General features: G+C 33.7%; 1 protein-coding gene and 1 pseudogene across 6 annotated transcripts; one reads left to right on the plus strand and one right to left on the minus strand.

The window, feature by feature from the left end:
• MFSD8 (major facilitator superfamily domain containing 8) lies at nt 1–25,573 on the plus strand. 6 transcript variants are annotated; one of them, XM_011362126.2, is made up of 12 exons: nt 1–139; nt 2,343–2,434; nt 6,372–6,415; nt 10,519–10,759; nt 11,560–11,673; nt 13,415–13,559; nt 14,263–14,318; nt 15,567–15,675; nt 17,944–18,078; nt 20,391–20,494; nt 20,582–20,829; nt 21,999–25,573. In XM_011362126.2, the coding sequence occupies exons 1-12, from the start codon at nt 75–77 to the stop codon at nt 22,203–22,205; spliced, it is 1,560 nt and encodes a 519-aa protein (XP_011360428.1). In that variant the 5' UTR covers nt 1–74; the 3' UTR covers nt 22,206–25,573. The 6 variants fall into 6 exon arrangements, with proteins under 6 accessions (XP_011360428.1, XP_023387583.1, XP_023387581.1 ...); XM_023531813.1 differs by lacking the exon at nt 6,372–6,415 and adding an exon at nt 7,978–8,151 and having other exon boundaries at nt 79–139; XM_011362127.2 differs by lacking the exon at nt 1–139 and adding an exon at nt 180–352.
• LOC111741098 lies at nt 25,339–25,457 on the minus strand (annotated as a pseudogene).

A 25,573-nucleotide genomic window follows, 5' to 3' on the forward strand; every position in this document is an offset into this window, starting at 1 on the left:
TGTCGCGTGTTGCCCGCTAGGGCAGAGTCGGGTGTGAGCGAGCAGGAGCTGTCGCGAGCGTTAGCCTGTTAGCTATGGCGAGCCTGCGGTGCCAGGCCGAGCAGGAGCCGCTCTTAGGCCACCGCACACCCGGAAGCAGGTGAGCGGATGTGGGGAGAAGGCCCCCTCAGTCTTCTGTGCTGTTGGGGCTGGCCCCTTTCCCGGCGTCAGCCGCACAAGGCAGGAGGCGGGGTGCCAGTGGGGCTGGTCGCGCGAGAGCAGGAGGTGAACTCTCACCGCGAGAAAGAGTATCCGTGAGCCGGGAGTTCTGGTGAAGATGTTAGGGAGACACAAACTGCAGCAACTTCCAAAGGTGCAGGCGCCAAGCCATTCTGCATTTGGCCCGTTACAGAGCTGAGCATTTTACGCAGAGCATTTTACGCATTTCACAAAATTCTGAGTTATGGTTTTAATTGATAACTGAAGATGCCGCTCTTAGTATTAACCTAATTGCCTCATTCTTGGTTAGCAAATAAACCTGCCTAAAATGGGTTCGTCTTTGTCCTATGCCAAATATATAAAGACTAATGTCTTTTAGCAGTTAAGGGATGAAGTGTATTTTGACCCTTTCGTAATTGTTTATTTTGATTTTAATTTATTGACAGTAATTCGGAATTGTTCGTCTCACTACGCAATTACGTATTTTTGCTTTTAGGGAAAAGGAGTTAAGTATCATTTTAGTTGAAACTAATGGTATCATATAAATTGATATTTATATGATACCATTAGTTTACTTAAGCTGGCCACGGACCATGTTAATTTTTGTTCATTTGTACCACTTAAGCACCAAATCTTTATTTTAACCACTTGAAACTCTTTGGAAATGTATTTCTCTGGTCCCCAAATTACTAAACAATATATATGATGTAATTTTATCTATATTTTATTTTGGGATCATTACAGTTAATATCGAAATAACCTTGTAATAGAGTGATATCCTCGGCCTATTGATGCAGTTTGGACTATTTGCTTCTATACTAATTTTTTATACACTGCTATACTTTTTAAGTTTTATATCTGCTTATTAGCTTTTCTGTCTCTTCTGTTCTGGCATACTGTCCCTCATCACGTTTTTGTTATCCGTTGACAACCCCTGTTTTTGTTACTATCAACAACAGCCTCTCTTCTCCCAGCTTTATTTTGGGGTTTCTAGTATGCTGTTGCTTTGAAAACCATATATAAGCTTAATGGAATTGTGTGTAGTTAGAGCATGGAAGTTTAACTAAGGGTTAAAAATCTCTCCTATTTTTTATAGAATGGCATATATAGTGTTAAGTACTTAATATATGTTATATCAGGAACTAATTTTATATACCTGACACATAGTAGATCTAATAAATGTTAAAATGTTATCTCTCTTCTTTTTTTCCTCTACCACTCCCAATCACATCACATTTGGGGGAAAAAAAAATATTTTGGAGACTAATTTGACTCTAAGGTCTATCTTAGAAAATAATCTTGGAACATAAGAAGGTATTTTGTCTGTTTTGCTTGTCTTAATTATTTTAAAACATAATTGTCACATCAAGGTAAATTTGTTAACTCTGTAGGCATATGCGAAAATGTGATGCATATACACCCTCACGTATATCACCTGACAGAGGTAGGATGTCTGGTTAATATACTTGCCCTTACTCCAGGTCACAGGCCTGTGGAAAGATCAACGCAGTCTGGAGGGGCCTTGGTCTCTCTCTGGTCCACTATTAGAACCCATGTTGCAGCAAAGACAAATGTTCCAGGAGGTCTCAGCCTAGGAATGCCTTAGATCTCATCAAACCTTCCTTGTGTCACTTCTACATTAATTTTGCTGAAATTACACAGCCAAAATATCTTCCTGCAGCAAAGTTAATTTGCTCTCATCAAACAGAACATGTCATATGATGACAGGAATCACCTTTAATATTTAGTAGTTGTGTATCCCACCTATGGGAGATTTTATAGCTAGTTTATTTATTCATATATACCTTTATTCATTTTGCTGGTTTAACAAATTTCAACACTCTGGAATAATAATTTATAACATGCCAACAATAGCAAAATATTTGGCTTGGAAAACGTTTTGCCCTGTTAAATTACCTTGTGTCTCCCAAGTTTCCTGGTACCATGATACATGAATGCCACCCATGGAAATTCAAAGAAATAATGCTTATTTATAGTGAATTAGTACAGCAAAAACCAATACTAGTAAATTATAGATATCATATCATTTTCATGGCTTTAGAGAAAATAGAAGTGTGCCACAGAAAGATTTGCATATAATGATAACTACTTTTTTATACTACTTTTTTCTTCTTTACACCTAGAGAATGGGATATTATAGAAACTGAGGAGCATTATAAAAGCCGATGGAGATCTATTAGGATTCTGTATCTTACTATGTTTCTCAGCAGTGTAGGTAAGTATTAGAAATTGGATAATTTTAAAAATTCATATAAAATATATTTTAACATTTAATTTTTAAGTTACTTTTATTGTGGTAAAAAACATATAACTTAAAAGTTACCATCTTAACCATTTCTGAGATCAGAGGTCTTTGTATGTCTACATAGTTGTATAACCAATTTCCAGAATTTGTTCATCCTGCAAAACTGAAACTCTTCACCCATTAAACAACTCATCGCCCTCCCCTTCCAGCCCCTGGCAACCACCATTCTACTTTGTTTCTATGAATTTGAGTACTCTAGATACTTCGTATAAATGGAATCATATAGTATTTTTCTTTTTATGATTCATTTATTTCATTTAGCATAACGTCCTCAAGGTTTATCCATGTTATAGTATGTGTCAGAATTCCCCACCTTTAAAGGCTGAATAATATTCCTTTGTATATGTTGTAGGAGAGGAGAAACATTTTCTCTACCTTCTTAGGTTCTGTAGCTGGGCCTGCAAATTAAGCCGACAAAAGACAGATCAACAGGAGAAAAGGATACAGATTTATTTAGATGTTAATATTTTTACATAACACAGGGGGCTTCATAGAACAGCGAAAACCCCAAAGAAATGTTTACACTCAGGGCTTATATGCCATTTCAACAAAGGGCAATAATTGTGAATAAGTAGGTAAAGGAAAGAGGTTTGGGCTTCTAGGGCTGGTAAACTGTGGGAAAGTAACTAGGAAATATATGGAGAAACTAATTGAAGTTATTGTAGTAAGGTTTGTATATACTCATCTCAGCATGGACTCATCTCCAGTGAAGAATGTTCGCTTCTTCCTGGGAAAGCACTTTTCTCAGGGGAAGTTTATGCTCAGTTTTTAGGCAGCAAGTGGGAGTACAGAGAGCCATTTCTGCATCTGTTGTTAGTTGCCATCGGCTCAAAATGATCACTGTGTCAGTGCAGCATATTTTGGGGGGGCACGTTCTGATCCCCTTCAGTATGTATCACATTTTGTTTATCTATTCATCTGTTGATGAACACTTGGGTTGCTTCTACCTCTTGTCTCTTATGAATAGCGTCTGTGAACATGGGTGAGCAAGTATCTCTTCAACATTCTGCTTTCAATTCTTTTGGGTATATACCCAGAAGTGGAATTGCTAGATCATATGATAATCCTATTTTTAATTTTTTGAGGAACCGCTCTACTGTTTTCCATAGCTGCTGCACTATTAGATTCCACCAACGGTCAGGGTTCAAATTTTCCCACATCCTCACCAGCTCTTATATTTATTTAATAGTAATTATCCTAATGGGCGTGAGGTGGCATCTCATTGTGGTTTCAATTTATATATCCCTGATAATTAGTAATGGGCATCTTTTCATGTGCATATTGGCCATTTGTGTATCTTCTGTGGAGAAATGTCTATTCAAGTTCTTTGTCACTTTTTAATCAGGTGGTTGTGTTTTTGTTGTTGAGTTGTAGAAGTTCTTTATATATTCTGGATATTAACCTCTTACCAGATATTTCATTTCAAATATTTTTTACTATCTGAGGACTCTTTTTTTCACTGCTGATTGTGTCCTTAGATTCGTATAAGTTTTAAATTTTGATGTAGTCCAATTTATCTATTTTTTCTTTTATTGCCTGTGAACCTCATTTAATTTTTATATTGACACATTACATACAATTAGTAAAGTGCAAGAATCTTAATTTGTATAGCTCAATGTATTTTAATCTATTAACATTACTTATAAAAATGTAGTTTCTACAAAGTAAAACTTCATGAGGAAAAATTTTTTAATAAGAACTGTAATTATGTTAAAATGATAAGGCATGAAAATATACGGGAATTACCGATACTGTGCTAGTTTTTAAAGGAATGTTTAAGGGAATCATTCTTTTTCCCCTCAAGCCTAGTCTGTAGGCACTAATTTTACAAGCGGTTTCTTTCCCTGAGACAGATTTAGTGAAGGTCATTTTACTAAATTGTTTTCCAAATCCCTTCTATTTACTCCAGTCACCTGCTTGTTCTCTTTCACTTACCAGTCTTGTTCATAATTCAACACTGAGTAAAAGTACATTTTAAATAAAGCTAAAACTAAAGAAAACTACAAACGAAAAGAATATTTTCAACCATACTTTGTAACACAATTTCACCTTGGACTTTGTATCTGTTAGGATGCCTTCCACAAATAACAGGGAAAAAATGTTGATTCGAATTGGCAGAAACAGTAATTTATTTTTTCTTATGGGATAGCGATAGTAGGACAACCTCAGGTAAAGTTCACTGGGGCTTTGGCTCTGTTACTCAGTAACTGTTTTGGTTTTGCCCTCATCTACACAGTGGCTTCATTTTTAGGCTGTAGCAAGATTGAAGCAGTAGTTCTAGGTGTCACATCTATTCAAGATAACTTACTGATCGAAATTGACTTTTTTTCTTAAACCTCCACCGAGTTCTTTCTCAGAGGTCTCCAGATAGGCGCCCCCACCACTTTACTTCTCACTGGTCAGAACTCGGCTACTTGTCAGTTTCTAAATTCATCATCTGCTAGGGATAATGGAATTACTCTGATTGAATTTCAGACCACTCAGGATTTACTTTTTTGGGATTTGGGGTAGAGACAGTTTCCCCTAAAGCCTATGGCTTTGTGGAGGAGTGATGGATACCTTAATAAAATTAGGGTTCTGTCGGGAAGGAGGAAGGGGACAAATGTTTAGGTAGCAATTTCTGCAATAGACTGTTTTCATTTAAAATATTTTTAATTTTAACATATACAATTATCTTAAATTATAAGTAGTCATTTTAAATTTAATGGCAAAAAAGGAAAATTATTTTAAATAGATTTTAATTGGCATGTTAACCATTTTGCTTATTTACAGGATTGTGAAATTACAGCTTTGATTTTAAATATTAGTTGACTCAGTCTTTTTTTCATCAGTGTATCAATTCAAAATACACTAAAACGAAACTAATTATTATTTTTTAAAATAGGCTTTATAAAAGGGATGAACCTGCTACAACATGTATGAACCTTGAAAACCTTATGCTAAGAAAGAAACTAGGCACAAAAGACCACATATTATGTGACTCTGTTCATATGAAATTTCCAAAATAGGAAAATCCATAGGGATAGAATGTAGATTAGTAGTTGCTTAGGTCTGGTGTGGGATTGAATGGAAGGTGGCAGAGTAATAGCTAAAGGACCCCGAGTTTCTTTTTGAGGTCACTGAAATGTCCTAAAATTGACGTTGGTGACGGTTACACATATTTGTGATTATACTAAACATCATCGAATTGTATACTTTAAATAGATAAATCGTACGACATGCGAATTATAGCTTCATAAAGCTGTTTTTTAGAATTTTGATTGGACGTGCCTAAATTTAAAATTGACAAATAGCATTGGGGTTTATTATTACAGTTCTCAAGCAATAAAGGCTAGCAGAAATAATGAATATTCTTTCAAAGTAAAGCCATCTTGAAGTATCCTGGTTCTTTATAGCCACTGCCCCCTTTAAGTGATCATTTTCTTTCTTCCTAGTCTTTCTTTCTTCCTAGCTCTTCCCTACAGTCAGTTATCTCTCCCAAATACAGATTAGAGGTCTAGCACTTCCTTTATAACAAAGTGGCCTTTCCTCCATTCATTTCTGCTATAAAAACTTAAAGCTTTCAGTAAGTTCCACTTATAGTAAAAGCATGTGAGGAAGGAGAAATAGCTCCTCTGCTTTTATTATATTAGTTATGGCCAACGACTATAAACTATATATTTTCAAGCCTTTAATATTTATTTTTCTTCTGATTACTAAAACCCCAAGACTTGATAAATTACAGTTTTTGGGGGCATAAATTTGTAAATTTAGAATAGCATTTTAAAATTCATGCTATAGTTTAAAAAACTATCTATAAATACTGTGAAATTATTGTAAGTATAAATAACAGTTTGCCTCTTTACAGGATTTTCTATTGTAATAATGTGTATATGGCCATATCTCCAAAAGGTTTGTACACTTCAATTTCTTCTTCCCTTAAGTAGCTGTTATAGTAGTAACTCTTATGTATTTAAGAGTTTTTTAGAGTCTCTTAGGTTTCTCTGATTTAATTTTTACTAGAATAACTTGAGATGATAATTCCTCAGAAGAGGCTTATATCATATGCCTTACTGTGCAAACCAGAGCACTCTTGAAGTAAAAGCAGTGCTATACCCGGAAAACAGGGTTATACTTGGAAATTCCCAGGCGAGTGCACATGTGGGGTCACTTACTTATTAGCCACTTTCACATCCCATCATTACCCCCTCCCTAATAAAAAGAAAACTAAGAGAAGAAAAAACTAGATTTAGTGCCACATTTGCATTGCTATTTAAAAATTAATTTAAAAAATTATATCACATGAAATTACTACCCATGACACTAAAAATTCTTTCCATACTGGCAGAGTTATTGAAATTGAAATAGAAAACAATTCTAGAGCAACATCTTCTTGCTAAAAATACACTTGCATGTATCACAGTTCTTTTGATTACTATGGTCCCTGTATCTAGTCTGTTTAACCTCAAAATTCTCAAAATAAAGTCAGCACAAAAATTGAATTTTGAAAAGGTACACTCCTTTGTCCAGATATTTGAAAGCTCTTCAAAGGTAAATTTATTGATTTTATGAACTTATAACTAGTTCTTTGGTAAAACAAATGTAACATTTCCACTAAAAAACTTATCAATTATTGTTCTCAAGTCATTTGATAATGATATTTAGAGTTCACTGTGTGCCAGGCACACTACTGAAGCTTTTACCTAAATCATCTGTTGATTTTCACAATGACCCTGTCAAATGGTTATCACTGTTTGATGAGTGAAGAAACTCAGACTCAGAGAAGTTAGGTAGGTTGCCCAAGGTCACACAGCTAGAAAATGGCAAAGCAAAGCCTATCTGAAACCAAAATTTGACTGTTAACCACAGTGCTATGTTACCTAGTACCTTAAAATTTTTAATTCTTAATTTAAGGCTACTATCTCTTTGATGAATCTCTATTACCAAATATTACTTAGCCTAAAAGCCATCTGTGAGAAAGATAAAAAGCTAGGTCAGAAAACCCACAAAAAAACAATAACTGGTAAATTGTCTGTCCGAAAGGAATTTGGCACTACTTTGAATCTCTGAATTGTACTTCTGGCCCTAGCTGATAGACAGCCATCAGCTGAGTGATTCCTTAGGCTGTGTTGCTCAGAGATACGATTTGATTTCCAGGAAGACTCATATTCTTAAACCCAAATTTTGAATTGGAATGGTAGGTTGTAGATCCAGGGAGTGACAGTAGGAATACTCATGCATGAGTTACAATAAAACATAATAATAAAACTGACATGTTAGTAAAACAATATATTTAAAAATACTAGTTTTTTAATATTGTGTAGGTAACATTCATTGAGTGCATACCATATGCTGACATGGCCCTAAGTCCTATACATGCTTTGGCTTCAATAATTCTCCTAACAACTCTGTCAAGTTATCCTCATGTTACACATAAGGAACTAAAACATGCTGTTTTTTTTTTTTTTCCCCAGCCACTCAAATACAGGATTTTTCAGAACCAGACAAATAGAACCTGGTTTGGAAATACCTTGATGCCAGCAACTGTGTTTACTCATTTCTATATCCCTATATCCCTATGACTGCACAATAATCTATAAATAGTTGAGGAGGCTTGGAACACCCATATTCATACTTTAGCTCCCAAAGTAAGGCATTAAGATTTCTATAACTTTGACTTTGTCAATATTAACGTGTCAAGAAGAATGTTTTGAGATACAATATCACACACTTTGGGGTTTTTTTTGTTTGTTTGTTTTAAGAAGATAAAGATCCAACTTTCACTGAAGTGGGCAAAACCAAACAAGTTTACAGATAATAACCATTCAATATATGTGGGTAAAGTCTGAAAATAAGTGTGGGTGTGGGTGAGAGAGAGAGACAGACAGAGACAGACAGACATAACAGACACACAGACACAGATAGACATGGAGAATTGGGGTATTGCTTATCTAGACTAAAGAGATCCTGGAAGACTTTCCAAAATCAGTTATACCTGAGCTTAAGTTTTGAAGGCCTACAGAAGTTGGTCACCTGAAGGAAAGGTAGGGGCCGGGGAGTAGGAGGTTAGGAAGGCATTGCTGGTGGAAGGGGCAATAGAGGAATCTGTGCAAAGGAGTAGAGGCAAAGAAGTTAGCTCATTTTGGAAACTACACAGTTCAGTGTGGCTAGAAGTTAGAACTGGGGCGACGGAGCATACAGAGAGATGAAGTTAGAGAGGAGAGACAGTGGCCAGCTTCTGAGTTATTTTTTTATAACAGTCAGTTTAGATTGTATCCTGAAAACAATATGATAGAAATCAGTAGAGGTAGCCAGAGGATCAGAAATGCGATACTGTTATTATTATGAGAAAGAGAAATGCACACGAGCACAAGTAAGCAGTTTAGTTACTGAAGTTGATACCTTCTGTTGTAGAACCTATATCTCTCAACCCATTTTACTTTCCTGTTACAATTCTAGCAGAATTCTAGCAGATTCCAGTTTTCCAATCTCTGTAAAGAATAATATCTAATTAAAATAAGTTTCCAGTGGTCTCCCAACAAATACTGTTAGAGCCATCGCTGCCCTTGTTTTACTTGCCTTTGTCATCAGCGTCTGTGTCCTTTGCTATCTCTGTGTATGAAGCCTCAAAGATTTGACACTGCCCTTAAACTTCAACACCTAAAGATTTCTTCTACTCGAGAAGGCAACTCAGATAGGAAACCAAAGCCCCCAATTCAAATGCAGCATCCAATTCAACGAATGAAACATCCTATGAAGCTGGTGATGTAATTCAAGAAAACAACAATGGATACAACACAAATCAACATAGTGTATTAAAAATCCTGTGTTATAAAAGCTCATTGGAGAGATGGAACAATCAAAATAAAGAGTGCATTTCAAATTTAAAAAAAGCTCACTTCTGCCCATGAAACAGACACTTGATTATGATCCATTTATATCTTGAGAGCACACTTTCATCCTTTTGCTTTCAAACACTACACATTTAACATTAAAATTGAGATTCTACTGCTGTTTTGAAAGTTAATTTTTAAAATTTAAATGACATGAATTATATGTTTTATATTTTAATAGAGAAAGCAAAGGGAGCTAAATAAGGTAAAAAATTAAAACCAGAGTACCTAAAATATTTTTAAGGTTAGAACTTTGAATATTATATATCATTATCCTTATTTACTCTTATTTTTCATCCCCCACAAGCAAAAATGTACCTAAATTTCTGCTTTAAGCTATTTAAATATATATTTAGAGGAGAGAAGACCATGGCCCTTCTTAAGTTCTACCAATTAACCTATATGTTTAAGTTTATTTCCTAAGGTTTAATGGTTCTTATTTCTTCAAATTACTATAGAGCCTATCATATTTTTAAAAATCCGATTTATTCCATAGTCCTTTTGTAAGTTAAAATTTTCTGTTTTCTAAAAGTAATTCATTTCTGAATTTTAATCATTTGGTTCTCCCTTCAACATTCATCATGATATATAAACACTTTTTAAGTGGTAAAATCCTGAATTGTCTATGTTAAAAGGAAGAATTAGAAATAAGTTTAATAAGAGAATCAGTCGTCTTTCAGAATTTGTGTTTTGTCTTCTTTATGCATTTGACTATTGTGCCCAGTTTAAAAAGTTACAATGCGAATGACTTTTTAGCTTATAGAATAGCATAAGTTTAAATAATTTACTTTATAAGAATTAAAGAATGACATTATTTTTGTTACTGTTATATATTTAATGTGATTATCTTTATAACAAGATTTTTATAAACGAGATATATCCATAATCATTTCAAAAGATGAAGCTTCTCAAGCATTTTTCTTTGCGTATAGTGAATTGTTATCACATTTAATTGTAATGTCAGAAGTTCGAATCCCTTATTTTAAATAATCTGTCACAAAACTTTTATGTTAGTATTTTTTTTTTAATACAAAATGTTACATAGTCAGAAAAAATGTATTTAGGTTTAAAATTTTACTCATCTTAGATAGCAATTCATAAAGCATTGCATTTTTTCTGCAGGTTGATCCAACAGCTGATGCATATTTTTTGGGCTGGGTTATTGCTTCATTTAGCGTTGGCCAAATGGTAGCTTCACCTATATTTGGTTTGTGGTCTAATCATAGACCAAGAAAAGAACCTGTTATTGTCTCCATCGTTATTTCGGTGGTAGCCAACTGCCTCTATGCGTATGTCCACATCCCAGCTTCTCATAATAAATACTACATGTTGATTGCTCGCGGATTGGCGGGATTTGGAGCAGGTAATGTGTACGTATGTGTTTGGTTGTGTCAGATTCACATTCATCCTGACACTTATGGCCCAGTCTTACCTGGTGGTCATCCATCCCTTCTCAATGTCTTATCTCACGGTTCTGTATAGATCTTTGATTACAGACAGACTCACATCTTCCTATCATTTTTACCTCCACTCATGATCTTCCCGTCACCTATAGTTTCTCTTTTCTGTTCCTATCATTCATCCTTCAAGACTTAATTCAAGTTCCACATAGTCTTTGAAACTTTCTTAGGCTACCCTGCCCCTTGCTTATATACTGTTTTGCACTGTTTTCATCCTGCATCTTTAATCAGACAGTAAACTTTTTTGTAGAGTCAATTTATGACTTTTAAAAAATTTTCTGTGGCCCCCAGAAAAGTCTCTTGCACAATGCTCAATTAATTTTTTTGAGTTAAATTGTTAGTAGATTTCTTTTTGTTTCTTCTATTACAGGACCAAGCATGCAGAGTTTGTGACATCTTTTAAAAACAGATGTAGCAGTCAGTAGTATGCATTCACTCAATGCTTTCTCAGTATTTAATGATGAAAAAGTTTAACATTCTCGTAATGCTATTCTTTCATTCATTCAAATATTAAACTGTTTTCATATTACTAAAAGTAATTTTTTCTATTTATTGATGCATTTGCTCAGTATACATGGTTTGTATGATCATAAAGAGGAAGCAGTGACTATACTATAGGTTAATATTTCTTCTGTACAAAGCCAAATTAAGTTGAATTTTATAAACTAAAGGATATTTCTTTTACTGCTGTGTCTTTTCTTAGGAAATATAGCAGTTGTTAGGTCATACATTGCTGGTGCGACTTCCCTTCAGGAAAGAACAAGCTCCATGGCAAACACAAGTGCTTGTCAAGCATTAGGGTTTATTCTAGGTCCAGGTAGGTGTTTTCCACTTGTCATTACTTGAATTTCAATTTGGAAAGCTTTGGACATTCAAATGTTAAATGAAATCTAAGTATAAAACCTCACAATTGAAGGGAAAGGGAGGGGAACTAAAATTTTTTGATTCAGTGATGAGTCTATGCTCTTTGTTAACTCATGCCCTCTGGGACTAACCCAACTCATAGAGAATCTAAGTAAATTATCCAGAGTCAGCCAGATAATAAATGGGAAATCTGAGGTTCTGATTCCAAAGCATACATTCTGTGAAATAATCATTTAGCTTGATAACTCTTTGTTCTTTTTCCATTTATTAGAAACAAAAATTTTTCGACTGAAGGATTTAAAGAAAATTATAGGCAATTCTTTACCCTTTGCCCATACCTTTAAGACTTTTCTAACGTTGAAGAAAATGAAAGAGTTTTAAAAACACTATTTTCTTCCTCTTCCAAAGCTTTCATCTTTTAGCTGAATATAAAAAAAAAAGTCATGATATTTAATATTTCCCCAAAGCCAGTTAATTTTTTTGGTGAATAGAGAAATTAGTAATTTTTATGCCTAGAATAATATTGAAAAACCATATATTATGGCTCATGCATTGAATATTGAAGTTGTGGATACCATCAGTTTGAATCCAACCCAGTTTTCTTGATTATTAACACCCCACCCCCACCTGTTTCCATTACTTCCTTCTAGTTAGCCCAGAAAAAGCTCAACAGAAGAGAATCTAATTCATGATTCACCAATATCTAATATTTCATTTTACTATTCTGGAGTAAAATATAAGCACAAATGTAAAATAATTAGATCTACTGTCATATTATGAAATACATGAGACCATAGTCTGTTTCTTTTTTGTTTACCACTCTACTCTCAGTATCTAGTACAGTATCTGGTATAGACTTGGGTTCTCAGTAAATACTCTCACCACCTCAAAAAGTATTTTGAAGATAACCCCATTTAAACATTTCATATTATAGATGAGGAAATGTAAGCCTGAAATGATGATTTTTTCCAATAATAACGTATCAACAAGCACTGACATATACTGAGTGTTTACTGTGTGCCAGGTGCTGTTCTAAGTGCTTTAGGTGCAGCATCTTACTTAATCTTCACACTAAGGTAACATGTAAATCATTGAAAGAGCCAGATATACAATCTAAATCAGGACAGCAAACCACTATTCTTCCAATCTTGATTTTTGCTGCAAATCTAAAATTTAAAAATTAAATATATATAAATACTATATACATAGTAATATTTTAAAATATTTACTTAAGCCATGGCATTTTATTTCTCACAATGAAATTACTTTTAAAATTTACTTATAGAAGAAAGTGTATAATTTAAATTTTGTATGGAGATTTTTTTTTAAAAAAAGTTATTGACAGGTTAATTTAGATGTAATCCTTTGTGAATTCATGTACATCAGTGTTTCACAACTGTTTTTTTTTTTAAAATTATTGATCCCTAAAGGAGCTTTTAGACATTTTTTCCCTAACCACTCCATCCCATGAATTTTTAATACCATAGATCTACTGTATATCTTTTATGTACTGTTTGCATATCCTTGCTTTATGTAGAAAAAAAGTTTGCCATCCCCCAGAAAGTTTTCTTCCCTTTGTTGAGATGTGTGATATAGATGATTCCATCATGTTACTTCTAATTTTGTGATAAATGTCTTTCACATTTTTTAAGCCTGTGCCTCTCATATAATTCATCTGTATACATTTTAATAAGTTTTTCAGACCTGTTTTGCACTCATCGGAGAGAAGGGCGTGACATGGGAGACTATAAAGCTGCAGATCAACATGTATACAGCACCAGTTTTACTTGGTGCCTTCTTGGGAGTTTTAAATATTCTTCTGATCCTTACTATATTAAGGTAATCAGAAATGATAAAACAACATTTGTAGATTGTGAAATTAAATAAGCATTATCATTGTTGGAATTATTCATATGAAGTCTTTATTTGGTTTTATAGCTATAGTTCTGTTCATATTTTTGATCAGCTAATGTATCTAATACTCCTACTTGAAATAATAAGACAGTCTGATAAATGAGAACAGATTGTAAGTTCTTTGAAGATTCAAAGTTTGGTTTTGATTTACTAACTATAGGTTTCTAAGTAGGAAAATGTCATGAATGCAGCATTTTAAGTAGATTAATAATTAGTATCAACCTTAAATACAAAAATTATTTTAAATATATTTTATAGATCAGAAGAAATTTTATAAATGTACAGAAATTTTGTTATTTTATATTTCTTTGGAGTGCTTTAACCAAGAATCCAAAAACATTTATAACCAGTGTTTAAAATCACTGGAAAACTTTAAACACTGAGTAAGGTAAATCACATATGCTTTTGGATGAATTTAGGTTTCTTTTCATTTTATGTGATAATATAATAATCATGACTTCTGTCTTTTAAATTTTATTGGTTATATCTCATTGGTAATAATTACATTAGAAGCCAGTAAAAGAAACTATCAGAATGTGAAAAAATAGAAGGCTAGTAATAAATTTGAGGCTTTTCTTTATTATACTAAGGCTTTCATGGATACAATATTTATCTTTTTCTTTTTAAGAGAACATCGCGTGGATGACTCAGGACGACAGTATAAAAATATTAATTTTGAAGAAGGTACTGTTAACCTGTTTGACTAAATTACTATAACATTATCAAAGTGTTTCTAATGATTCTGTCTGGTATTAGACTTTGCCTCTGAGAATAATAGAAGGTGATTGAGAGAAGATCTTCAAAGTTGAAAGTTACCTAAATTGATTTTTTTTTTTTTTTTTAAAGGCATACTGATATCAGTTATTTGCTGTTCACAATTGGCAGGGTTAAATCACTTTGTCTTGTTTTCAAAGAGGCAATATCTAAAGCCAGGTTTTTTGGGTATTTTTTTGTGATTAAAAAGGGAAGTCATGACCCCGTATGTTTAGTGTCCAAGGGACTTAATTGCCCCCAAGTATAGCAGACTATTTCCAAATCTCATTTATTATTGGAGAAAGAACTTCCTCTCAGGGATCCTGAGATATAAAAGCAGGTATTATTATGACAAAAATTATAGAAACTCACTGTGTCTTAGGAAAGTCACCATCTGCCCCCTGCTGCTGCTACACAAACACATAAAGATAGCATAAATGAACACATTCTTGAATTACTTACGTGGCTTACTTTGATTAATTGGGTAAATTATAAAATAGCATGATGGATGTATAGAAGTAGATTTAAATGGCTTCACATTTCTCAGTTATATCAGGAATAGCTTATACTAAGTTTGTAGCTTAACTGCATAGTTCAGGATAATTCAGTATATTCACCTTGCCCTCCTAATTTATAAAAAGCATAACAAAGAAAACATATTTCTTTGCAAAAATAAAATGACAATATAAGGACTTTTAAAAAATGTGGTAATAACAAAGACATTTACTAATAATTTCACATACGTTTAAATTCAAAATATATATTTACTGAAGTGAATCATAACTGAGAACTGACTTAATAAACTGTTTGAGGTCTTCATGAAATCCTCATAAATGTAAGATTTTAGATAAGGTAGGTAAAAAACCTGCAAATGAAATGTAAAGCAAATGTATTTAGTATGAGGTCATTTTATAGAATTCTATAAAATACATTCTTATTTTGTTTTGAGACACAGCAAATAGATAATTGTAGTATTTCCTATAGATTACAGAATTGAAGTGTATCTCCTGGGAAGAAAAGTTACTTTTAAATGCCATTTAAAATAAATTCTGTTACTTTTAAACTGTGTAGACATCTAAAAATGAGTTTAAATGTTTAGTCATAGAATTTGCTACCTGTAATTTCTACAGTATTTCAGGTCATGTGTAGGTAACGCAGCCTTTCTCCTGCTCCCTACAGCAAGCACAGAGGAAGTGCAGGTTCCCCAGGGGAATGTTGACCACCTCGGCGTTGTGACCATCAATGTTCTGTTTTTCACCGCCATGTTTGTGTTTGCCGTTTTTGAAACGTAAGTTTTATTCTGTCTTCATCTAAATTAGATTATGTAAAATCTGTATTTCTTAATGCAATATAATCAGGCATATAGATGTTCTCAAAAACTATATGACATTTTTCTTGTCAAATGTATATAAATTTTATGTTTTTTTAACTTGAATGTGGATAATTGTAATCTTACTGTTCTTATCTTCCTTATAAAGGAATCTGTTTCACTAGCCTTTCTCCCTTTCTTCTTATTTTCATAATTATAAAACTTTAATTTGTCATGATTAAACTTAAAGCTATATAACTCGCTACATATGTATATGTGTAGCGAGTCACTGTGTCTTAGGAAAGTCACCATCTGCCCTCTGCTGCTGCTACACATACACATAAAGATAGCATAAATGAACACATTCTTGAATTACTTACGTGGCTTACTTTGATTAATTGGGTAAATTATAAAATAGCATGATGGATGTATAGAAGTAGATTTAAATGGCTTCACATTTCTCAGTTATATCAGGAATAGCTTATACTAAGTTTGTAGCTTAACTGCATAGTTCAGGATAATTCAGTATATTCACCTTGCCCTCCTAATTTGTATATGGGTTTCCATCTGGCAGTTTTAACTGTTTAAGCCCTGACCCGGAACACAATAGTGTGAGATATCACAAACTCTGTATGGATTGTTGACCTTGATGGCTTTTATTTTTAAAATACTTTTTTGTTATAAAAATAGTGCATTTCTTTGTAAATATTCCAAACACTACAACTGTATTTCCACACTCACTCCTTTCCTTAGAGGTAACTATTGCTAATACTTGAGTGTGTAGTTTTTCGAACATTTTTTCCTATGCCAGTATCGAGGTGTGTATGTGTGTATATTAAACCAGCATAGAACATATATGATCATTTGACAACATAGTTTATTCCCTTATTAATACATTTTAACGCCAGTATATGTAGATTTGCTTGATTTTTAATTTTTTAAAAAATTATTGAGATATATGAAAGTTTCAGTTCATTCTAATTTTGGGGTATTTTGAAATTGTAAAATATAACATAAAATTTAGCATCTTAACTATCTTTAATTGTGCAGTTCATTGGCATTTAGTACATTCACAATGTTGTGCAGCCATTACCACTATCCATTTCCAGAACCTTTTCATGTAAGTGGAATCATAAAACATTTATCCTTTCATGTCTTGCTCACCACTATCCATTTCCAGAACCTATTCATCATTCCAAACAGAAGCTCTACACCTATTAAACAATAGGACACCGGCCCATGGTGACCCCTCTTCTACTTTCTCTATGAATTTGCCTTTTCTAGGTTCCTCATGTAAGTGGAATCATAAAACATTTATTCTTTCATGTCTTGCTTTATTTCAGTTAGCATGATGTTTCCAAGATTCATCTATGTTGTAGCATGTTTCAGAATTTCATACCTTTTTGGTACATGTATATGTATATATACCAATTTTGTTTATCCAGTCATCTGTCGATGCACATTTGGGTTATTTCCACCTTTGGCTATTGTGAATAATACCGTGATGAACATTGGTGTACAAGTATCTGTTTGAGCTTTCAGTTTTTTTGCTTATATATCCAGAAGTGGAATTGCTGGATCATATGGTAATTCTATGTTTAACTATTTCCCACATCAGCTCTTCTGATTTTAAAATTTTTTAAATGGTAATGTTCTTTTTTTAAGAATGAATATTTTAAATATATTCAATTCCATTTTATAGTCAGTTAACATAAGGAGATACAAAGTAGGAAAAGAAGCTTGGCAAGGAAGGAGAGAGTCATATGAAGGAAGAGAGACATTCAGAGGAAGGGAGGAAAATATATACATTCAAAGATAGGGATGAAAGGGATTGAAGAAGAGAAAAAAAATCCCAGAATATTATACTACCTAATAGCAGTAACATTATTTTATTGAAAAGAGACAAATTTAAACCAAAATATAACTACGATTACTTAGTTATATTACAATGTAGTTTTGGTTGGTTTTATTTTCCTGTTTTTCAAACTTTTTGCAGTGTGGATATATTACTTTTATAATTAAATATTAAAAAATGAAAATACAAACAGCCAAAAGCACATATGTAACAACAGTATATCCTTAAAGTGTGTTAAAATTTTTGTTTATGTAGATCTGGTATTATTGTTTAAAAGATGCAAATTCTTGAATGAGTCCATATCATTATTAAAACTTCTATTTCAGATTTCAGTGACAATGACTATGATTTTAAATAAAATAAGAATAATTTCTTTTTTTGTTTTCTCTTAGCAACGTTACTCAATTAACAATGGATATGTATGCCTGGACGCGAGAACAAGCTGTATTATATGGTGGAATAATGCTTGCTGCTTTTGGAGTCCAGGCAATTATTGCTTTCTTGGGGATTAAATTACTTTCTGAAAAGTAAGTTATCTGTCTTTGGTTTTGTTTCATGTCTGTTTTTTAAAAACGAAACATGAAACAGTTAACAATGTAAATGAATGTGCTGGTAAAATAATTTAAGGCTTTTCTCTCATTATTAGTTTTAGTCTTTGAATGTTAGCAAACAGATTTAAAATTTATCAAGGGAGAATATTTCTATACCATGGCATATTCTTTAGTAAAGCAAGATATTTTACAAAGTGAATAATTGTATTCTAATGTAGCATTTGTATTTTATGTTTTATTTAAAGTATTTCTAAAAGTGTATGTCTTAAAACATTGTTCTGCTGCATGGTAATATATGGTAAGCAACAAAAAAGATTCAATGATAAGTCTGGAAAATTCTGGTTAAAATCACCAAACTTCTTTACTCTAAAAACTCTAAATCTTCAATCTATACATACTATATTACCATCATGAAAACTACAGTATGTGACATTTCAGGAAGTTATTTGTAACTTTGACCACAGGACATTTTTTAAAGAGGCATTTTGTCAAAGTATAACTGTAAAGAACACATTTGGGGGGAAATGCCTATATAAAATTAAGTTCATCCATATAGTCTGGGGTGAGACATTAGTAGATCATTTTAGACAGTTTTAATTTAATTATTCCTAAGATACTTTAATAGTACTTTAGAACTTTAAAGTTCTAAAATCAATTAACAAATATTGAGTCTGTGTATATAAGGTTAGGTGCTGTGGGGGACACTATGAAGATTCCTGTTCTTATAGAGCCAAGTAGGAGCCCAACATATAGACAGAGACATAGATTCATATTCAAAGTTAAATAGTAAATTCATTACATTTTGCTACAGAAGGAGAGCAGTCATGCTGATAGGCATTCTTACAACTTGTATAATTCCATACCTTCAAAGACCTTATATTCTATTGGGGGAAAAGCCAATAAACACAAATACAAAGTCAGGTGTTGATAAGTACTATTTAGGAGGGTAGAGCAGAGAAAGAGAACGGCGTGGCTGAGCAGGGTTGGGAGAGACGGGAAGTGTTATTTTGATAGAGTGTCCAAGGAAGGCATGCTCTGGAAGTTACATCGAAGCGAAGACCTCAGTGAAATCAGAAAACAGCCTTGTAATGGCCTGGAACTCTCCTCCCCAAGAAGACTGAGCTTTGCATGTTTAAGAAACAATCAGGAAGAAAAATTTGGCCAGAGCAGAAAGAAATAGCAAATGGGAGATCAGGTTGGAAAGATGTGAAGCCTTGTAGGTATTCTGAGGGTGATGGGAAGTATTTGGGGTTTTTTGTTTGTTTTAGGAAGCCTTGGGTCTTGTTTATATGTTTCACTTTTTATTATGGAGAATTTCTGACATATACAGGGATGCAGAGAGCATCAAGCACTGAATCTCTAATATCCGTTACCCAGCTTCAACAATGATAAACCCTTGGATAATCTTCATTCATCTGTACCTCCACACTCCCTGTCATAGACCTGAACTATTTTGAAGTTGACCCCAGACATCATTTTATGTCTTCCATAAGTATATCAGTATGTATCTCTAAAAGTTAATGATGACAGCATTATCATACCTTTAAAAAAATGTCATTTCTAAATATCAAATATCCACCCAGTATTCAGATTTTCTCCACTGTTGCAGATGTTTTTCTTTTTTGTTGTTGTTGTTCCACTTGACTCAAATTCTTAAGTTTCTTTAGTCTCTCTTAATATATAGGCTTCCCCCTCCCCCCACCTCTCATTGCACAATGCTGGTATTTTAATTCTATCATTCCTTTATTTATTTGCTGGAATACTTTCTATAAAGAGAACCTTCCTATCACCAACTATTTGGTAATCTTGAGGTACAGATTGTACAGGAAAGGCATGGTGATTCCTTTTATTAACTGATTTTCTTTTTAAAGAATTGGTTCCTTTAGCATCCTCTAAGTGACCAAAAGTATTTTATTTTAATACAGTGTGAATTCATAGATTATAACATTTTTATGTGTTTCATTCCATTGCCATTACTATTGTTTTTGGTGTTCACATTGTCACGTTTGGGGCCAGCTTCTTCAAATTGGCTTTGAGTCCTTTTTATCATGACCTAGTAGTCACTGATAGCTTCTGTGCTCTCTTGTATGACAAGATGCCCAGGCTCTATTATATATTTTCTGTCTCAGCCAGTTGTTAGAGAAGTTCCTTTTAATGGGAAATTATATTTAGCATTCATATTAATTGGAATATCACCAAAAATATCAATATATTTTATAGCTTTTAAAATTATAAAAGTAATGAATCTGTTGTTTCATTTTTAAATTAGAGTTTCTGTTCTTCAACAGGATTGGCGAGCGTGCTCTTCTACTAGGAGGACTCGTCGTTGTATGGGTTGGCTTCTTTATCTTGTTACCTTGGGGAAATCAATTTCCCAAAATACAGTGGGAAGGTATAGCCATACATAATTCTATAATGTCAGCTCTTATATTCATCTAAAATTCACAAGTGATACACTGTACTAATTTTGCTTTTGCAGATTTACATAATAATTCAATCCCTAATACCACATTTGGGGAAATTATTATTACTCTTTGGAGGTCTCCAAGAGAAGATCATGGTGAGGAACCAACTGGTTGTCCAGCTGAACAAGCCTGGTGCCTGTACACCCCCATGATCCATCTGGCCCAGTTCCTCACATCAGTTGTGCTAATTGGAATAGGCTATGCATCTTGCCATGTTACGTCCTATTCATTATATTCAAAAATCCTGGGACCAAAACCTCAGGTGAGTCAGTTACCCTGGCATTGCTATTATGTGAAATATACATGTAAGTGCTCACATCTTGTGCTATCATCCTCTGTTTTCACACAGACTGTTTTGGGGGATTTTTATCATATTCAGCATTTCAAATTTTTTTAAAAACCCATAACTTTTGTAAAGTACTAACAGTACGTATCTGAAATTTAACTAAAAGTACTCTAACTTAGAACTCAAGAGATCTCTTGAACAAAGAAATTATGAGTGCAGAATCTTTTTCAAAGAAAAAATGTCTGAAGCATAAAGTTTTGAAACTCATTCTTAAGCTAGACAACGGTTAGGAAACCAAAATTGATAGGCAAATTTGAATCTAGGCCTCATTTCTTCTGGCCTTGAGGACAATTACAAAAAGATGAAAACACAACAGTCTTAAAGTATACAGCAGCTATGTATTTTTTAAAATTAGTTTTATAAGCATTCCATATTCATTATATAAAAATTAGAATACAGAAGCAAAATGGAGAATAAGAATACTACCTATTCTTTTAAGCAGTTGTTTAGTATTCTATTCATCAAACATACCATAATTTATTGAATTCACCACTGATGGTTGTTTTCAATTTGGGGATATTGAAAGTAATTATGCACTGCACGTTCTTGGGAAGAGTGTTTGGGTCACAGTTTTGGGTTTTTGGAGGAGTGGCATGTTGTTCAGTGAAAGGTGGCACAGTGTAGTCAGCCAAATAATGTCTTCACATCTCTTGGATGAGTTACTTGAATTTTCTGAGCTTCAGCTTCCACATTTGTTAAATGGGGATAACACCATTCAGATATACTTGTGAACATTGGAAACAATATATGGAAAGCACCTAACAGTGTTTGGAAGGTAGCAAGTACAAAATAAAGGTTAGCTTTAAAAGGTAAATTAATAAATTATATTGTTCCCAGGGCTTCAGCAGCCATTACGTTTATCCCTTTTCACTTTATTTTTTCCTAACTTGGCTCTATCCAATAAGACTGTTGTTCACTATAGCTGTATTTATAGAGAGGCATTTTATATTTAATTCACAAATAAGAGATGAAAAGTGATTCCTTTGAGTTTCCCATAGATTAGTAATAGCGGCATCATCTTTGTTTTTAAAATGACTAAACCTGAATTGAATATCCATCTGCTCTTTCCCCTCCCTGTCCCACAGGGCGTGTACATGGGCTGGTTAACAGCATCTGGAAGTGCAGCACGGATTCTCGGACCCGTGTTCATCAGCCAAGTGTACACTTCTTGGGGCCCACGATGGGCATTCAGTCTCATCTGTGGAATAGTGGCGCTCGCCATTATACTCCTGGGAGTGGTTTACAAAAGACTCATTGCCTTTTCTGTAAGGCATGGAAGGATTCAAGAGTAACATAGCCAAGAATGTGATGAAAACTACTTGTTGTGGGAGACTGCTTTACTCAGGCTCTGCTAGACAACTGCTATGAGTCACTTTCCAAAAGTCAGGCTTTGGATACTGTGTTTGAAATAATAAGAACATGTATGGAATAACACAGGGAATGCGTGAATAGTAAGATAATATAAAAACACTTTAGCTCATAATTTCTTTATCTCAGAAAAGAAATATTCTTCATTTAATACCTCTGGGGGTTGCATGAACTCAACGATAGAATGGACAGTGGTCTATAAATATGAAATTGTACCCTTAAACTACAGAAGTGTCATTTAAAATAATAAGAATATCTATGCAGGGGAACCATAAGGAGAGTTCTGTATGCATTACCTATAACAGAAGGAAATTAATATCACTATTAATTTTTCCACTTACCATGCCTGCCATCCTACCTTATTTTTAATGCTACACCTTCTGTCTTATCTAAGTAACCACTAAGTTAATAGACGAGTACAAATGATGCAGTATTTGAGTAATAAAGAGGATTAAGAGATCAATATGGATTTCACTACCTTTAGTAGGGCTAACTACTTTTTTCTTTCAAGTGCTAGTACATAATTCACTTTAGAAACATAAGCCAGGTATGTGTTATTGTATATACATACTGAACAGCAAACTTATAATTACTGGCATTTTAAAATCCTTTAAATTCTAGAGAAAAACTTCTACTTTGTTTACTTTTCTCGTCTCAGTAGTGACAGGGTAGACACAACAGTTTCAGTTTATGTCTGCATAGTTATTTGGAACTGCAAAATTTTACATTTGGATGAGCCATGGCAGCCCCAATATAGTCAGGCTAATAAACAGTTGAGGCAAATGGCTTTAATCTAACCATTTACTGAATTTACTTGAGTCTCTGGTCTCTATGTGTACGTCTCTACCTCCACCTAAGCTGAATGCTGATGAAAGGAACTAGTATAGAAGTATGATTATAGATAATGTTACCAAAAAAAACCAAAAATATGTCTACTTTTCCAAATGTTTTCTACTCTGAGTTATAAACATTTTCAAGCCTGAGAGTAAAGACTATTATCTGCACTTTATACTAAGTTCGTTATACTTTTTTTTTTTGACTGGAAACAAATTTATTTCTCACGGTTCTGGGAGGCTAGACGTCCAAGGATCAAGGTGTTGGCAGAGTTGGTTTCTAAGGAGGCCTCTCTCCTGGGCTTGTAGATGGGTATCTTCTTGTGTCTTTTGATTTTTTCCTAGCTTTATTGAAATGTAATTGACATGTAACATTATGTAAGTTTAAGGTATGCAAAGTGTTGATTTGATACACTTATATATTGCAGAATGATTACCACCACAGCATTAGCTAACACTTTTATCCCATCACTTAATTACCATTTCCTTTTTGTGGTGAGACTATTTAAGATCTATTCTCTTAGCAACTTTTAAGTATATAGTACAGTATTATTAGCTACAATCACCATACTATACTTTAGATCCCTGCATCTTATTCATCTCATAGCAGGAAATTTGTATTCTTTGACTGACATTTTCACATTTCTTCCATCCCCTAAACCCCTGGAAACTGTCATTCTACTCTCTGCCTCTAATAGTTCAGCTGTTTTAGATTTCACATACAAGTGACATCTTACCTAGCATAATGCGTCAGAGTCTATCCATGCTGCCACAAATGGCAAGATCTCCTTTCTAGTGGCTGAATAATATTCTTACACACACACACGCACACAGAGACAAACAGGTGTGAGGTGGTATTTCATTATGGGTTGATTTGCATTTTCCCCAGGATTAGTAATGTGGACGACCTTTTTACGTACCTGTTGGCCATTTGTATGTCTTCTTTTCTCTGGATAAATGTCTATTCAGATCCTCTGTCCACTTTTTTATCCCTTTTTTTTTTCTCCTACTGGAGTTTGCTAGACTCAAGTCCAACTCCTGCAGCTTTAATAGAAGACTTAATCTGACAGAAATCATCCTACAATTACATTTTAGAGATTGTTTTCACTTTTCTCCACCTCCCTAACAAGACTCTGCTTCAGTTAGATTTATTAGAATCATAGCCAGTTTTCTGGCTGTTTGGTCAAGTCCTGGGAGCCTTCTTCCCTAATGTTCTACCTTTCCTTCCTACGTCTTACAGTTTTAGGGGCACTCTAATCCTAAAGAGTAAACTCCACCCTCAGTTTAGACACTGTGCATGACAGAAATAACAATACGGGTAATGATGAAAATGATAATAGTGAACATTTATAGAGTTCTTTTCATATACCAGGTAATAGGTAATGTTTAATTCTGTTCCATAGAGTGAAGGTACTATTATGATTCCCATTTCACAAGTGAAGAAACAGAGGCACAGACAAGTTAAGGTACTTGTCTAAGTAACAGTCTGTCTTCAAAGTCCATACTCTTAACCATTATATTTTTCATAATGGGGAAAATAGCCCAGAAACTTGCAGTAGCAGTTAATTAATTGCTAATTTTAGGGTATATTAAGTTATCGTACTGGTGATTCCTATTAGCAGAAATATTTGAGAAACATAATTTGAAGTCCACTGACAGGTTTTTATCTTAGCTGAATGGTTAGCCTGTTTCCGTGTAAGAATATGACAGAAGTTTCCCAACTTCTAAAGACATAATAGTCAATAAAATTCAGATAAACTATAAGCTTGCAAAATGACTACCACCTTTTTTTGGAGAGCATTTTCTTCTCCAGGGGATTATACCAGCACACATCTTGGCACAAAGATAAAGAGGTGACATGGAGTTGAGAGAGCAGGGAGGTAGTCTGAGAAATAAAGTTAAGGACAAGTTGAATATAAATTTAAAACGATGATAGGAGACTCTACGGTATGAAAAATTGCAAAAAACAAAACAAAACTATATTTAAGAAAAGATAGTTTTGAAAACCTAAAGTTAAACTTAAAAAAGACTGTCATATTTTGTAGGGATTTATAACCACCAAGCTTCTTCATGCTACCTTGCTGAGCTTGGGTACATTTAAAATAAACTCCAGTTCGTCTAAAACTTTTCCCTTGCACAGAGTAAAATAAATCTGTATGTAATGTGTTGTTTTGGAGAGGATAAAGTGCTCATCTGCATCTGTTCAACACTTTTTTTTTTTTTATGCCTACAGCACCTTGTCTTCCTCGGTGGTCTCCCATCCAAGTACTAACCAGGCCCGACCCTGCTTAGCTTCTGAGATCAGACGGGATCAGGCTTGTTCAGGGTAGCATGGCCATAGACTCTTCAACTTATTTGGAGAGGAATTTTGATACCAGTTTTGACTACTGAAGACTTACTTGTAACAATGTATTTTATATTATTAATGTATATTTTTAATAAACAAGATTATATATGTA

Source organism: Pteropus vampyrus, unplaced genomic scaffold (assembly GCF_000151845.1).
Source record: "Pteropus vampyrus isolate Shadow unplaced genomic scaffold, Pvam_2.0 Scaffold73, whole genome shotgun sequence".
Taxonomy (NCBI): Eukaryota; Metazoa; Chordata; class Mammalia; order Chiroptera; family Pteropodidae; genus Pteropus; species Pteropus vampyrus.